This window comes from Falco rusticolus, chromosome 8 (genome assembly GCF_015220075.1).
Source record: "Falco rusticolus isolate bFalRus1 chromosome 8, bFalRus1.pri, whole genome shotgun sequence".
Lineage (NCBI taxonomy): Eukaryota > Metazoa > Chordata > Aves > Falconiformes > Falconidae > Falco > Falco rusticolus.
Window position 1 is genome coordinate 8,918,673 of NC_051194.1, and position 14,763 is coordinate 8,933,435.

The following is a 14,763-nucleotide window of genomic DNA, read 5'->3' on the forward strand; positions in this document are numbered from 1 at the left end:
GGGTACTGCAAGTGTGATTAACATAAACTAATCATTAAACTAGCTCCAGCTTGCCTTGTAAAGCTGCCAATAGAGATTTTGATTTTACACCTAAATGCCATTTAAAAAGCTGCATAATGATTAATTCACTGGTTTGCTTGCTGCGTTTTCTGTACCTTACTTGTTGCTTAATAGAGCATAAACTCTTCCTGTTCCTGCAGCATCTCACTGTAATATCACAATCTTAAATGTGAAATCTAAAGGTTGGTGAAATGTAAAATCAACACCTTTAGGGAAATACAAATATATGAATAATAAGTACAAAGCTCTCCCCCAGATAAAAGATGCTGATCACTAACAAATTACTGTTTAGAAACAGCCACAAATTAATACATCACTCCTTTAGATCCCCAGAGTGTTCTTTGAGCCTCATTGCAGGGTTTTCTCTCCCAACCAGCCAAGAGCTCCATGCAATAGAACCGGTTTGGTTTTGTCCTTCTTCCTCTCTCATTTAGTATAGCTAACTTTCCTTTCATTCACTCAAAAATCAGCTCCTCTTAACTGTTTTAACCCTTCTTACATGAAAAGCAGAACAGCACGCACACCCATCGCTGAGCCCTGTAGCAGCCGCTTACCTCTCTGGGCAGGTCCGCAGTGGCCGGCGGTGCTGGTGAGGTGCTGGTGAGCAGCGTGGCCCCAGGCAGCACCTTCCCCTCTTCCCACCGCTCGTCTCCCTCCTCTGCTACATCCCTTCCCCTCGCACTGCCTCATATTATACCCGTCTGGGGCTCCGTCATCTCTCACCATAGCAACCAGTAAGAAAGGATGGGCAGGCATCTTCAAGTGATTTGGGAATGTTATCCCTAAAAGCTCTTGCCTGAGAGAAATAGGTGTCTCTGAGGTGGAAAAAACAAGCCAGGTAATTTTGTTTGCTGGCGTGTTTGGGTTGGTTGGGGTTTTCTTTTTTTCCCCACTATCCACAGTCCCCCAGCAAGACCATCACTGCCCCCCAGGCAGGGTCTGGGCTTAGAGACATGTTGGCACATGATGTTAAATCTGGGATCCTGGCCTGCAATACACATTGATAATTTAGCATTCAGGGGCTTTATCTATCATTCTATGATTTCTTGCAGATTTAAACTACTGATTTAAGCCAAAGCCAGTGAGCAGTGGATTTTTATCCCTAATTGCTGCAGCAGTGTCCATTAGCTTTTTAATATTTTCTAAACTGTGTGATGGGAATAGGAACTGGGTTTGCAAAGACCTTGAGCTCCTGCTGAACTCCTGTGGGATTAAGACAGGCTCTTCTTTGAATGCCCCTGCCTTGTAGACAGCTCAGGGATTTGCCTGTTAGTCTGGCAAGAGGGCAGGAGGGAGAGGCAAAGCCAGTGCCAGCGGTGTTTCAGGGGAGCAGCTCGAGTCTGTGGCCAGGAGGGGACAGACGTGGCACTGGGTCTGGTAAGGAGAGGCTCTGAACAAGTGACTCGCTGCTCCCTGAAGCCAAAATGTATTCAAGAGAGGAACTTTCCCAGAAGAAATGTTGGGTCTGGGTCTGGAGTTACCCATTCCATGTTGTTCCTGGAAAAGTGCTTGCAACATTTCAAAGATCTTCTAAATATCAACAGTGATAAGCTGATGCAAGCTGCATCAGAAGAGGTTATTACAAGCCTGGGGAGTACATGCAACCCTTGCTTTTGATTTATGTTTTGCAGTTCTGGATGTTTTGGTTTTGTCTTCCAAGATCTGTATTCCCTTCTGTCTCTGTGTGTGAGCTGTGGCTGCCAGCGAGCTGAAAACTGGGAGCAGAGATGAAAATAATTATGGGCAGGGATGGAAGTGAAAGTGCTCCCAGGTGGCTTCCTGCCTCTTAAATGGCTTGGTCCTGCTTACAAGAGCAGGTGGATAGAGAGCTCTTAGCTGGTCCCATGCTGTGAGTAAAGTACATCCTTCCCTGCAGGGAGAGAGCTGAGCATATAAATCCGTGCTTCAGAAAGGTGGATTACATGAGGTGGTAAAGTTTTCATGAGAGAACTGCTTTCTTACGGCATTTGGGTTGTTGAATTTATCAGTGTTCATAGCCGCTTCAAAATTTTCACAAATAAGATGTGTTAGCAGGAAAGGAGGAAACAGGAAAACAGGAATAGCTGGATTAGGCCAGCAAAGGGTCCTGCTGACCTTTCTGCGTGCCTAGCTCAAAGGAAAACCCAGCAATATTTTCAGTGGTGTTGGTATTATCTGCTCTCAAAATCAAGCTTGCACCAGTTTACACTGGTGAGGTGCTGGAAATTCTCATTTCCCAGGATGAGAAGATGCTAAAACCATGCCAGTGTCAGGACTGCTCCAGCACTGTCTGCAGGTGGACTCAGCTGTGGCCCTGCCTGGGACCCTTCACTCCTCATCGGAGGATGCAACCGCGGTTGTGCTCCGGTGGCCGGCAGAAAATGAGCCGTTTTCTGTCATTCAGCCACTTACAAAACAGCAGGTTGCCAAGCCTCTAACAAAAAAGCTGCAAAATTACTAGCAACCCACTACTTACTGCTCATTGACCACTTCTTAGCGCTGTAAATGCTTTAGATTGGGCTTCACTTACGTACTTTCACAAGTGCTTCTCTTTTTCTTGCACTGCCAACCCAGGGTCACATCAGACTTTCTGGAAATCCCAGCTTCCATTTCCCTGGTTGAATTTCCCCCCCCATTTTTTAGCAAGCACGCAGGCAGATGTAACCTGAAGGACAGTGCATGCTGCCGGCGCTTGTAAAAATAGTTACGGCGTGTGAATGGGATGGAGCAATGCTATTTTCTGCTTCCATGTCTGCAGCAACAGCACAAAGGCGTTACAGAGCTGCGGTTGCTGCAGGAGGTGTTGGCAGCGGGGGCTGCTGATCCCCCTCCGACCGACCGCGTGGGCTGTGCTACCTGGCCTGCCGTGGCCACCAGCTTGGGAAATCATAGCAGTGTATACAGTCCCTGAAAATCAGTAGTTGGTATAGCGCGGCGTTACGCTAAGACACAGAATATACCCAGACACAGCCTCAGTACAGTATATAAACACGCCTGCTGCATTGTGTATGTCCTGTCCATCCCAGTTAGGGAAAATAATATTTTTTGGCATCAAGGTCTCGACTGATGCAGCTGAATATGGTAAAAGCTTTCTAGGGAGAGTGAAGGTTCCTTGTGGCAGGGGAAGGAACCAGGCCATATTCAGGCTGCTTGGCTGAGAGACCCTCCTCTGACAATTCTGGTCAGAATTGTTTTTCACTTTCTAAGACACCATCTCAGCTGTCGCACTGAGGTTAGGTTGGCTGGGAGCCTGGACTAGTTATGTGCAAGTCCTTTTTTGTCTCTTAAGTATATTCCTCTTTCATAAGTTCTGCTTTTTTCCAAGGGGGTTCTGGCACAGGCACATCTTTTGTTTCTTTCTCTGATCTATTTTATTGGATAAAACTGTCCCTGCTTTCCCTCAGGTGAGCTCAGACAGGTCTGGGTGACGGCCAACAAACAAATTCAAAGACACGGGTATGACAACTGGGTTTTGTTCTGCTTCATTTGCTGCTGAATCAGCTCTGGAGCATCCCTAGTAACCTCCTGAGCTCCCAAAGCAACGTGGGGGCCTTCTCCACGTGCCCCCAAGTACAGACAGCTGTCCCTGTTGGCCGGCCCTGAGCCCTGGGCACAGGGTGGGACATCTGGGCTCTGCGGGATGCCGGGAGCTCTGCGCTGCACTGCAGATCCCAGCGTGCCTGTGCTCCCGGCCTCCCAGCCCCAAAACCTGCCCGTTTGGCCCCAAACCAGAGGTGGGGCAGACCTCCACAGTGTCTTCAGCAGCTGCTGCTCCCAGGGGGCAGCAAGACTGGGGGTTTTGCTCTGGCTCTCCGAGGGGGTGGCCGCAGGCAGCCCAGCACGGGGGAGCTAGCCGTGCCATGCAGCCAGCTTGTACCTTCAGCTGTTTTGTCTTAAAATACCCACTGGTGTCATTTTTTACATCCTACAGTCTTTACCCCAGGCTGTGTATCTCACCCTTAAATGGAGTTACATTTTTAATTGGTGGCAGAGTATTATTATTAGACGCAAGCCTGCTGCTGATGCGCTGTGTGGCTCTGCGGAGAGAGAGCTCGATGAACCTACCTCATCTTGCAGACAGGCAGGGATGAATCATCTCGTGTGCCTGCAGCCAGGGCACATCCTAAAATGTGTCTTCTCCCAATCAGCTTATTGCTGAGACCCCCACCTGAGGGAAAAGCCACTCTCCAGCCCCATTATCCTGCTGAGAGGCAAGGCAGTGCTGCGGGGTGGGGGGCTGCGTGGTCACTGCCCCTACAGCAAAATGCCAGCCCTGCTATGGGGAAGGTCTGACCAGTTGCTCCACAAGTGGCAGTAGCTCATCTCAGCGGACCATGGCACGTGCCCAGATGGGAGACCCATCTCCTAGCCGTGGAATAGCAAAGAGGCTTCCAGAAATGAGTGTGGATTCATGAGCCCACTGAAATGGGGATGTTTAGTTCCCCCTCCCCAGTCCGGATGAGCCACTGGTGTGCTAACTGTGGGGAAGTAACGGGCCAAAGGATCCTATGGGGAGGCACTGGGGGCAGCCTGGCTCACCCCTGCAGCACAGCACCTCCTGGAGATGCCTGGGGCTGGAGCGATGCATGGCAAAAGCCACAGCAACAAAATCCTGTGGGAGTGTTGCTGGGCTGGGGCCCTGGCAGGTTACAGGCTTCCCTCTGGGATAATCCCAGATATTCGGCAAATATTCCAGGCTGGGCATTACCTGGTGTCTAAACAGACACACTTTTCAAAATATCCACTATTGCTTGTTTTCCTAGGTATCAGTGTGCATATCTAGTGGCTTTGGATCAGCCTACCAAATAGATTTTTAAAGACTTGGTTATCTGAGGATGCAGATGGAAGCCTAAGCAGGATGCTCAAATGCCCTTCTCTTAACAGCAGCTGGCATCCAAGGAGCTTTGAAAGTACGCTTCTGCCTGCCTAAATAATTTTTAACCTGTGGCCTGTACTTACTCAGTGCCTTTTTGTTTATTTTTGATGGGAGAGGAAGTTCATGCTCATTGTGAATGAATATGCTCCAGACCCTCCAAGGTAGCCTTTCTGCAGATTATTATAGTGTTAAAGGGTTTTTTTCAACGACCAGGACCAGGAGGTGGAACTGTGTACAAAAAGTAGGGAACTTTCTAACTGTGTCTTCTTTCTGCTAGCTTTTTCAAGGAGCACTTAGGAATTACAGTAGACAATAAGCTGCTGGACCAGAGCAGCGGGACAGTAACAAGATGACAATTAATTGAGTAAAGCAACTGACAAGTCTATGAAAGCGCAATCAGTACATCAGTCTGCTGAAATTCCATATCTGAGAGGAAAAGAAAATATTGTTTTGATTTTTAGCAAATCACTTTGTAACTCATTAGTAACTCAAATGAAGTGTTGAAGTAAATTTCGAGGAAGTGAGTCAGAACTGGAGGACAACTGAAGAGCGGCTGCATTGCAATTGCTGGGAGCAGCGGTGCTGGAGGATAGGCAGCATTCCATCCCGTTCTGCTGCTTCAGCACTTGCTCCCTTTCACCCTAAGCTCTTCAGTGCCCTGGTCCCTCCACTCCCTTGGCTCCGTTACTGGCAGGGAAGGGGATCCCTGTGGAGTGGGGTCTGCAGCAGCCGCAGGGAAGCCAGCTCCCTGCTGCAGGAGGATGCGCTGTGCCTCTGGCGTGCAGCGTTCACACAAGAAGCAGTCAGCCTTGCACCGCACGTTTGGGATACAGTTTAATTTGTTTTCTTTTGCTTGTTTAAGAAAGATCTTTTGGTGAACGTGAGCCAGGGGTTTCACTGTGTTGCTGGAAGGGGCACTGCATGCCAGAATCTTTTCAAGAACATGCTTCTTTGCTGCTTACCGAGGCTGCAGTTATAGGTGTCGTCGGGGGAGACTGCTGGGCGGAATCGTGACGCCACCATTTCTATTGCAGAGCCTGAGCCGAGCATGTGGTGTCTCAGCTAAATCTGATTTTCAGTATATTTTTTGCAGATCACACAAGTGAATTAATTCCCCCTACTTCTGTTTCCCTCACACCAAATGGATCCTATAAATGCTTCCAGTGATAAAGCATTGCAGCAATTTCCCCATTTCCAAGATTACACTGATAAGAATGCATTCCTGGAAATCACTTTCTGTTTTCTGCTGCTGAAAGTTTTTGGGGTCAGAGTCCTGGGTACTCTTCTCTCTAGACCAGGGTTAGATTCTTGCCCTTTTCACAGTCCCATGGGGATGACTGTTAAGTACAGAGGCTGATGTGGAGCTCTGCAGGATGCAAAAAGGATCTTTTCTCTGTCTCTTCCAGCTGCCCTTAAGCACAGATGCAGCTGTTCCTACTTTTCTTAATAAGCCTCGTTTAAAGCAAATGCCCATGGTTACCTGTATATAAAGCTTTTTGTTTTAGCAGAGAAGAACTTAGTTTGAAGAGTCAAAGGCCCAGTGAACTGAAATCCTTGGAATGTGTGGGAGAGTACCTTGGGAATGAAAGTGCTGTTGCTACATAGCATGGTAATAAACCTTGTGATGTGACAGCGTATTGAGATTAGAATGTATCTGACTATGTAGGAAGAAAAGCAATCTCCTCTGCCACAAGAAGCAGAAGAAATGGGAATTGTTGTGGGTATTTATTATTTCTCCTTCTCTTTCTTAAAAATTATTTGGAGTGATGGAACATAATACTGTGCCTAGAGAACTACTTACAGGTCTGGTAAATGCCCCTGTCTAACTGTCATTGTGCTTCTAATTTCTCAGCCTCTCAACATTGCCTACAGTCACATCTATAGCTCCTACCGCAATTTTGTGGGGCCACCTCATTTCAAGACGATCTGCAGGCTTCTTGGCTATCAAGGCATCGCAGTGGTCATGGAAGAGCTGTTGAAGATCGTCAAGAGCCTGGTAATTCTGAGCCTAACCCTGGCAATGGAGAGACCTAGATGCCTTGAGAAGCCCAGGCGGGACAGTCAGCCTGGGCTTTGGGTTCAGGGTGTTCGCATCTGGGTACCTTCAAGTCCCTTGATCCACACTGAAACACTTGTATTAACGGTCTGATTTTCACTGTTGCTGAGGAATCCCACTGAATTCCTGCGGGATGATGCAGCGTTTCCACCACCCTGAAGTGTTAACTGTGATCAGCCACCTACCCCTGGGGGTGGTGCTGCTGGTGTGCTGCTTTGCTGAAAGCCCCTGGGAAGTGATCAGGCAGGATGCGACCCTCGCGGTCCCTCAGCACCGCCTGTGCTGCCCGGGAGACCTTCCAGGCAGGTGCCCAGGCTCAGCAATAGCACAGGAGCATTCTGCCTCACTGCCCCATGATACCCGTGAAGGGTTGCAGGAAGGTAGAGGGCAGGCACCAAAACTTTTGAGTCGGCAATTTTTTGAGTCCCTATTCAAGCCGTAATGTCCATTTCCATCGGTATTCTGAAGCCAGGCTGCCAATAGTCCTATCTGCTTTCTAGCGCTCTCTTTTTCAGAAGAGAAATGTGATGTCCACAGGGAAATGATCTCATGTGCACCCTAAAGGCACTAACAGTACCGAGCATTAACAAGGAAGGAGGGAGTGTGCAAAAATGTATGATTTTTCAGGTCGTGCTTTTCTACTTAAACCCTTGCTTTACTGGAAAAACAATTTACGTTCATTATAAATATTTGAATTCTGTTTTGATTGCAAAGATGTCATTTTGAACTTGCCTAACAAAACAATGTAAAACTGAAAATCTCAAGCATATATCCATTTTCCCTACTGTAAAGGACCATAGTTACTGAAGATGTAATTTGTGTCACTTATTTCAAAATGCTGTAGCTGCTGTTCAAGATTCAGCACAAAGATTTTATGTTCAGCTAAATAGTGTTTAGTGCATAATCCCATACAGTGTATCTACAGGTTGCAGGCATATAACTCCAAACGACAGCAAGTGCTTTTAACTAAGAAATACACTTTGCTCTTGCCCGTATTAGTTCAGTACATCAGATCTGCAGAAACTGCTTCTACATACATGTAAATTCTTTTTTAAGCTCTATCTGGTGATCATTCCTCAGGTGGAAGGAGCATTTCCTGTGCTGGGGAATGACTCCTCTAGTAGCTCTGGTGAAATGCTTTTTGGCTTAGGAGCCCAAGTCCAGCTGGATCTAAGACTGAACCTTGTTTGGATTTCAGCCTCAAATAAAGCAAACACAGCAAGCTGCATTTTGAAGCTGAAAATCCATGAAGTTCTGATTTATTATTTGGGAGGAAGCTGTAAAAGCACTAACTCCATATACTTGGGCTGGATTTTATAGTTGAGTGAATTCCAAATTAAACAAGTCCTTCTTGGACTCCGGCTGATGTTTCATCCTGTGCTGTCAGATCTGGACCCGTCCACAACCAGCCTCTTTCAAAACTAACACCAGGAGAAGCTATCATTCCAGCTTAACCTCCCTTTGTCTCCGACAGCTGCAAGGCACCATCCTGCAGTATGTGAAGACTCTGATCGAAGTAATGCCCAAGATATGCCGCTTGCCAAGACATGAATATGGCTCTCCAGGTGGGTGCTACAGATAGATGCTTGAGCAAGAGCTCACCCACGTGTTGGTACAGCATACACTCAGGCACGCCCTCGTAATTAAACAAGGTTTGGCACCTGACGTGCCAGTGCAACATGCAGCCAGGCTGGTGAGATGTGCTTTCAGCTGCTCTGCTGTTGTCACTGGAACATGCATAGGAAACTTTTCCAGGAAATTTCCAACAGGAACACACGGATGGCTGATAAGGAAATGTCTTCCGGTAGCTTCTGTTTTGTCTTCATGATTTCGTAAGCTTGTGGCTCTCACTGATATTTTTCAAAAGCTCTGCTTAGTTGATGGAAAGGTTTTTTGCAGCGTGACTGCAGTCTGCCGTTCAGCTGGATGGGGAAACGGGCTGGTATACATGAGCCAGCACCAAGACATCCATTACAGTCTTGCATCTCTTTTTTCCTCTGATGAGGAAATCCAAGGACTTCATAGTTATTACTCCCTGTTTCCCAAGGGTTCCTGGAAGCAGGATAAGACACTGTGTGCTAGTTCTGCCCAGTGCTGGTCTCCACCTATCTGTTTAGCAATTACAGCTTGCAATTTGTGATTAGGGAAGTATCAGGCACTGATTGTCCTTTTATCCAAGTTATTGGAGGGTGATTCTGCTCTTGCTTCTCTGACTGTCCTTCCTTGTCTTTTCAGGAATCCTGGAGTTTTTCCACCATCAGCTGAAGGACATCATTGAGTATGCAGAGCTGAAGACTGATGTGTTCCAGAGCCTCAGAGAAGTGGGCAATGCCATTCTCTTCTGCCTCCTTATCGAGCAGGCTTTGGTAAGGCAAAACCCCCTGCACCAACAGATCGTACTTGAAATTGCCAGCTTGAGAGTATAAGTGGAAGTGGGTTCTCCAGCAGAAGAGTTTGGGAAATGTTACTTTCCAGCTCCTCATGTGCTCAGGGTCTCTCTGGGGCTGTGTTATTGGGGTCTGTGGGCATGTCCATGGGGATGGTGTGCATTGGTGCTTGGTCACTGACATCTGGGATTGCTGAAGGAGAATCTGAATACTGGAAGATCTAGATTTAATTCTTGGACCCAAAGCTATCCTTCTCAAAAATGAAGCCAACTGGAGCTTATTTCTAGATTGTAAGCTCTCTGGGGCAGGGATCAATACTTCTTTATATACGTATTTGTACAGTGAGAAGTAGATCTGAGCCCTTTGCTCTTTTGGGGTGCCAGCATGATGAAAGAAACCCGGCTGATTCTAATGGTGATAAGGATAAAGCAATCCAACAGGAAGAAAATCTTGGAAGAGCTGATGATACATTTCCTATGACTTATCTTCACTGAAAACTTAGCCGGAGTGATGACGTGGTGTTTTCCCCTGCACAACTGTTTTCCACATATACAAGTCTCTCAGCTCATGTGATGCCCTTTCTGGTATGGGGCAGAGGCTGTGGCTGAGTGTCACACATCTTCTTAGCTTCTAGTTTTCCACACAATACGTTCACTTCCTAATGAATTTATCTCATAGTTTGGCCTAGAGCCAACCAAGGAGTGTTCAACAACACAATTTTACATTAAAAATGCGTATTTCATGTCAGAATGGTTTTGGCAGGGTTGTTTCAGTTTTTCCAGACATATTCCAGAAAGACTTCCCTAGCATAAGATAGGATTTTCAAGCAAAGCCAGAAAGTAGTTCAAAGATTCCGATTTTTATCCAAGCACAGGGAAAACTAAAAATCTCAGCATGTCCTCAAAATGAATATTTCTGCCCTTGCCTTTGCATTTTAACCCCAGATACAGAGATTTTTAGTTCCTGATATGGTGTATCAAACGCCTTCAGTGAGCAGTAGTTGTGTTAAGATTAAAACTAGTGATGTGTATCACCTAGCAGCTTGGCTTTATTTAATAGAATGACCAGAGTTGCCAACTGTATTCTGGCAGTTTCTGTTCCTTTTGTGGCTTCCTCACTGCTTTCTGCTGTTCTCAGTGTTGGATTTTATGCTGGATGTACTATTGCATTTGCCTTTTCCGTCCCGTCTTTAAATGGACACTTGAGGGACACATGGTGGTTTCTTTTAGAAATCCTTCATTTCGATGCAAAAATGTTCCTCCAGTCCCAGGAGCTGTACATCAGCAGTATACTGGCATTTTAGAATAGCAGAAATTCAAGAAAACAAGATGGTGAGAATTTGGGGGTCCCTTTAGGAAGGCTGCCCATCAAAGTCCATGCATGCCCACTTCCCATGCCAGCCAGAGCCTCTCCCCCTCTCTGATCCCTTGTTTTTCCACACAGAAAGAGATTCAGAATATAAAGCCATTTTGCACGCAGCAGGCACTCGCTTGCTGGAAGCTGTCAGATGTGTAGAGCCATCACGTAACAAGATTTTCCCTCTAATGGAGCTCTTATGCAGCAGGAGCAATTGCTTGTACGGTGCAGTTATCTTCATAGCTGTCAGAGTGATCCAAGGCTGGTGGTATTTGCTGGACTGCTCTAGTGAAGATGTGCAGTCTGCACCATTCTACCCTGTTTTCATTGTTTAAATTTGAGGAGTAAGGGGTTCCTTGGGACTAAATTCGTAAGCAGAATTCTTACTCTCAGGTAATGGGCCTTGGTGGAGGGCATCTATTAATAACATGACTAATTTGGGACAGATATCAGGTGAATGCAGGCTGCAAATGGTGCTAATACTCTCTATCAGAGGAAAACAGCAGTGAAAGAACATTCATCTAGGAACAAATAGTGTTTTGCAAGTAAAATGACCAAGGTGACAGGCACACTCTGTTTGCATCAGTATCTCTCTGCCCATGGAGGGACCCCGGACTGTTTCTGTTCCTCCAGCACTGTGTCACAAACTGCACTCCGACAAACTCGCTCTCATCCCAGCATCCATGTGCCAGTACAGCCTCCTGCAGCTCCATACTGTCCCCTCCCTCCTGGCTGGAAGGTGGGGTATCCACCTGTGCATCCCAAACAGACCCAGCCGAGTCATTCCATCTGGCGCCCAAATATCTTTTGCTGCGCTGTCATGACCTGCTTTCGAGTGTGTCTACATCTCTACAATAAGCTCAGAACTGAAAGCATGTCCTAGAACTAGACTTTTGTAGGAGCAAACTAATGCCTTGTTGTGATGCAATGCCTCTGTGTTAAACAGCTTTGGTTTCCTTGCTGCTGTTTCCCATTGCAGACTTGTATACAATGTATTGTCAGCCATCGCTCCTCAGTCTCCACCTGCCTATTTCTAGGTTTCTTCTCCTTGTGCATCTGTGTTTGGGATTATTTTTTCTCAAGTGCATCGGCATGCATTCTCTCAGGTGGCATCTCATGATGTTATTCCTCTCTGGACTTCTGTATTATTCTCCGTGGTGCCTACACCACTGGGATTCTGGTCTGGTGGCCCTGGCTGAGAACACCATATGAACAACCAAATAATTTCAGACCAATGTATTATGTACCTATTTGCAATAGAGCCATGCATCAGTGTATTTTACGTGCACACATCCTAAAATAATTAAGCCAGAGAGTAGTTTCCACCCAGGCATCTCCTCTGTACGAGCAAACAGCAGGAGGTCACCAGGGTAAGATGAAACAGAAAGGTCCGTGTTCTTTATCCCCTCTGACTTGCAGGGCTAGTAAGTGGGACAGGCAACAAATATAAAGCTCTGGCCTTCTACAGGCAGGAACTAAATTACTTGATTTAAAGAAACTTCCTGGCTTAAGCTGAGAGGTATTCCTTCCAGTTTTAGCTCACTTAGATTCAAACCATTGGAGTTGCTACCGAGCTGGGTTGGATTTGAATAGGTGCCGTAGACTTGAATTGTTGTAGCGTTGCCCAGGCCCCTGAACCATACACTCAACCCCTGTAGGTGTTTTTTAACTTACTTTATCTTTCTTTCTTCCTGCCTCAGTCCCAGGAAGAAGTTTGTGATTTGCTGCATGCTGCTCCCTTCCAAAATATTTTGCCCAGGGTCTACATCAAAGGTAAGAAGCTGAGAGGGAAGCAGTGGACAGACTCAGAGGTCTCTGTCCAGAAGCTGTTTCTCTCCCATTTCTGCTGAGGATTGGTTCTGGCCCTGCTTCCCCCTCGAAATAGATAAGTGGCTACAGCCGAAAGTCAGGTGGAAACAAACGCCAAGGGTTCATTTTCTGTAGCCTAGTTACAGACTGAAACCTTAGCCAGTTTGGGGGTTCCTTAAGGTTCTAAAGCCATTTCACAGCCTCTTTGGAGAATGACAGCATGAAATGTCCATCTCAACAGGAGTGATAAGTAACAGGGACACGCTTTTGGACATGTGTTATTAAGCTGCTGCTGAGGCTGCAATCACACATCCCTCCCTTCTCTGCATCACTGGTTCCCTCATTTGCTCTCGGTTTGGCTCACTGATCCAGAGGCTCGTTGGATGGTTGCTGGGGGGCAGCTCTGAGCAAACTCAGCGGAAATTGCGGGTCTCCACTTCCTCCTCTCATTTCACTGTTTGCTGCTCGCTTGACAGAAGGAGAACGCTTGGAGGTGCGCATGAAGCGTCTCGAAGCCAAGTATGCCCCACTTCACCTGGTTCCCTTAATAGAGAGGCTGGGCACTCCGCAGGTAAGGATTTCATTGAAAGGGATGGCTGTTGAAGTTTCGTAGCAGTCCCTAGATGGCCTGTTTGGCCTTGGGAAAGTGATCTATTTCACACACACACCCCTCCAAAATGCCAGTCGGAAGAAAATCAGAATCCTTGCCCTAGCAGACACTTGGAAGGGAAATTTGTGAGCGGGTCCAGAGGTGGTGTGTTGGTGCCTCCAGTCTGGAGAGCTGGTGGGGAGCTGCGAGGCAAGCGTGCTTGAAGCCAGCTCTGAATAAGAACAACTCTGAAAAACTCTCCTGCTCCGTTTTAAAAAGATGGAGAATTGCTGGGGTGGTTTGCGGGGTAACTTTGCAAGGCTGTCCCTGACTTCATCAATTGCCTTCACTTTTGGGAATCCCGTTTTAGGGCTGCAGTGTGGTCCATTTTTAAGCTCATCCCTGTCAAGGAATACATCTGAGAATGGTTTTCCTCCTAGTACATGCTTAGAGCTTCAGCACATGCTTAAAATTACGGCTCCATTTAAGTGTTTTCTTGAGGTGGGTCTCAGCTTGGAAAAGATCTCTTGTGCAGAAATTTAGTACTGTTAAAAATACCTCTGTGGATCGGTCAATGTAATAGGCAAAATTTGAGCTCGGTTGATATCAATAGCCAAACTGCCACTGCCTACTTAGTGGGGTTGACGGGATAAAAATCTTTCAAAGTATTAAATTAATCAACATTCTTTTTCTGTAATGTACTGCCGAGGGAATGGAAAAAACACTCAGTTGCATGAGGTGACAGATCTATGGCAGGCAGAAAGTTGTTGATTTTTTTTATTGTTTTTCTGATGAATCAAGGACATTTTCAGCTTTGCTTCATTGGAAATCATATGAAACAAAGAAATTGGCTGGATCACTGAGGGGCTTTGCCTTACGTTGTAGACATTTCTCTCACTGCCACATTGACTTCCTTTTAAAGGAGACACTCGAGAAAAAGAATTCACCTCTGTGTTTTGTGTCTTTGTGTGGTCTTTCTATCTCTCCTTCTTTCCATGCAAAATCATCATTGAAATCTGCTACTAGAGTCCACTCGTTGCTTATCCCTGCCATAGTTATGATGGTGATGAAAACAAAAGGTATTTCATGTCCTGCTAAAAAATTACTTTTCCGTAAACTGTTCCCATATTCATCACGCAGGTACGGTAGAATACCAGATCTTTTTGAGCTCAGGTGTAAAATGAACACAAGAGTCACTTTCTATAGGTGCCTCCATAGCTTCAAGCTTGTTCCTTATGCAGTTTTGGACATGCATTTTGGAAATGCAGTTTTGGACACAGGCCATACAGGATTTTTTTTCCTGCAGGATGCATAAGTGCCTTTCAGCAATTGTCCAGAATCTGAGCAGAAGTTGCCTGCTTGATTCCTCTCCCAAAAGGTGGCCCTATGCGTTTCCGGTAATTGCATGCTGTGAAGGGGCTGAGCCAGAGGCTGCTGTAGTCAGTGGGGATCCATCAGTCCTTGCAGGCTTTGGGTACGATTCTGGCAAGCTTGCCAGTTAACAAGCTGTAAAAGAGGAATGGCACAACTGGATTTGTGCAGTGGTAGGAAAACTGTCAGTGATTATTATAAGTAATTGTTTTGCCTTGAGAATCCAGCAGCAGCTGTTTGATAGATGATTCATAAAGAACCAAGGGGGTCAAAGTGGTTC

General features: G+C 46.4%; 2 protein-coding genes across 3 annotated transcripts in view; one reads left to right on the forward strand and one right to left on the reverse strand.

The window, feature by feature from the left end:
* CYFIP2 (cytoplasmic FMR1 interacting protein 2) overlaps positions 1-14,763 on the forward strand; it is a 55,088-nt gene that overhangs the window by 32,413 nt on the left and 7,912 nt on the right. Inside the window, 5 exon segments of the mRNA XM_037397877.1 lie at positions 6,768-6,911; positions 8,446-8,536; positions 9,207-9,337; positions 12,415-12,487; positions 13,000-13,094. Coding sequence (XP_037253774.1) covers positions 6,768-6,911; positions 8,446-8,536; positions 9,207-9,337; positions 12,415-12,487; positions 13,000-13,094 — 534 coding nt within the window.
* FNDC9 (fibronectin type III domain containing 9) overlaps positions 1-14,763 on the reverse strand; it is a 34,326-nt gene that overhangs the window by 1,839 nt on the left and 17,724 nt on the right. Inside the window, exon 1 of one of the 2 annotated variants that reach the window (XM_037397876.1) lies at positions 615-3,276. The exons of the other annotated variant lie outside the window; for it this stretch is intronic. The gene's annotated coding sequence lies outside the window, so the exon portion shown is untranslated. Of the gene's footprint in view, positions 1-614; positions 3,277-14,763 lie in introns of those variants that run through there. 2 annotated transcript variants of the gene reach the window in all.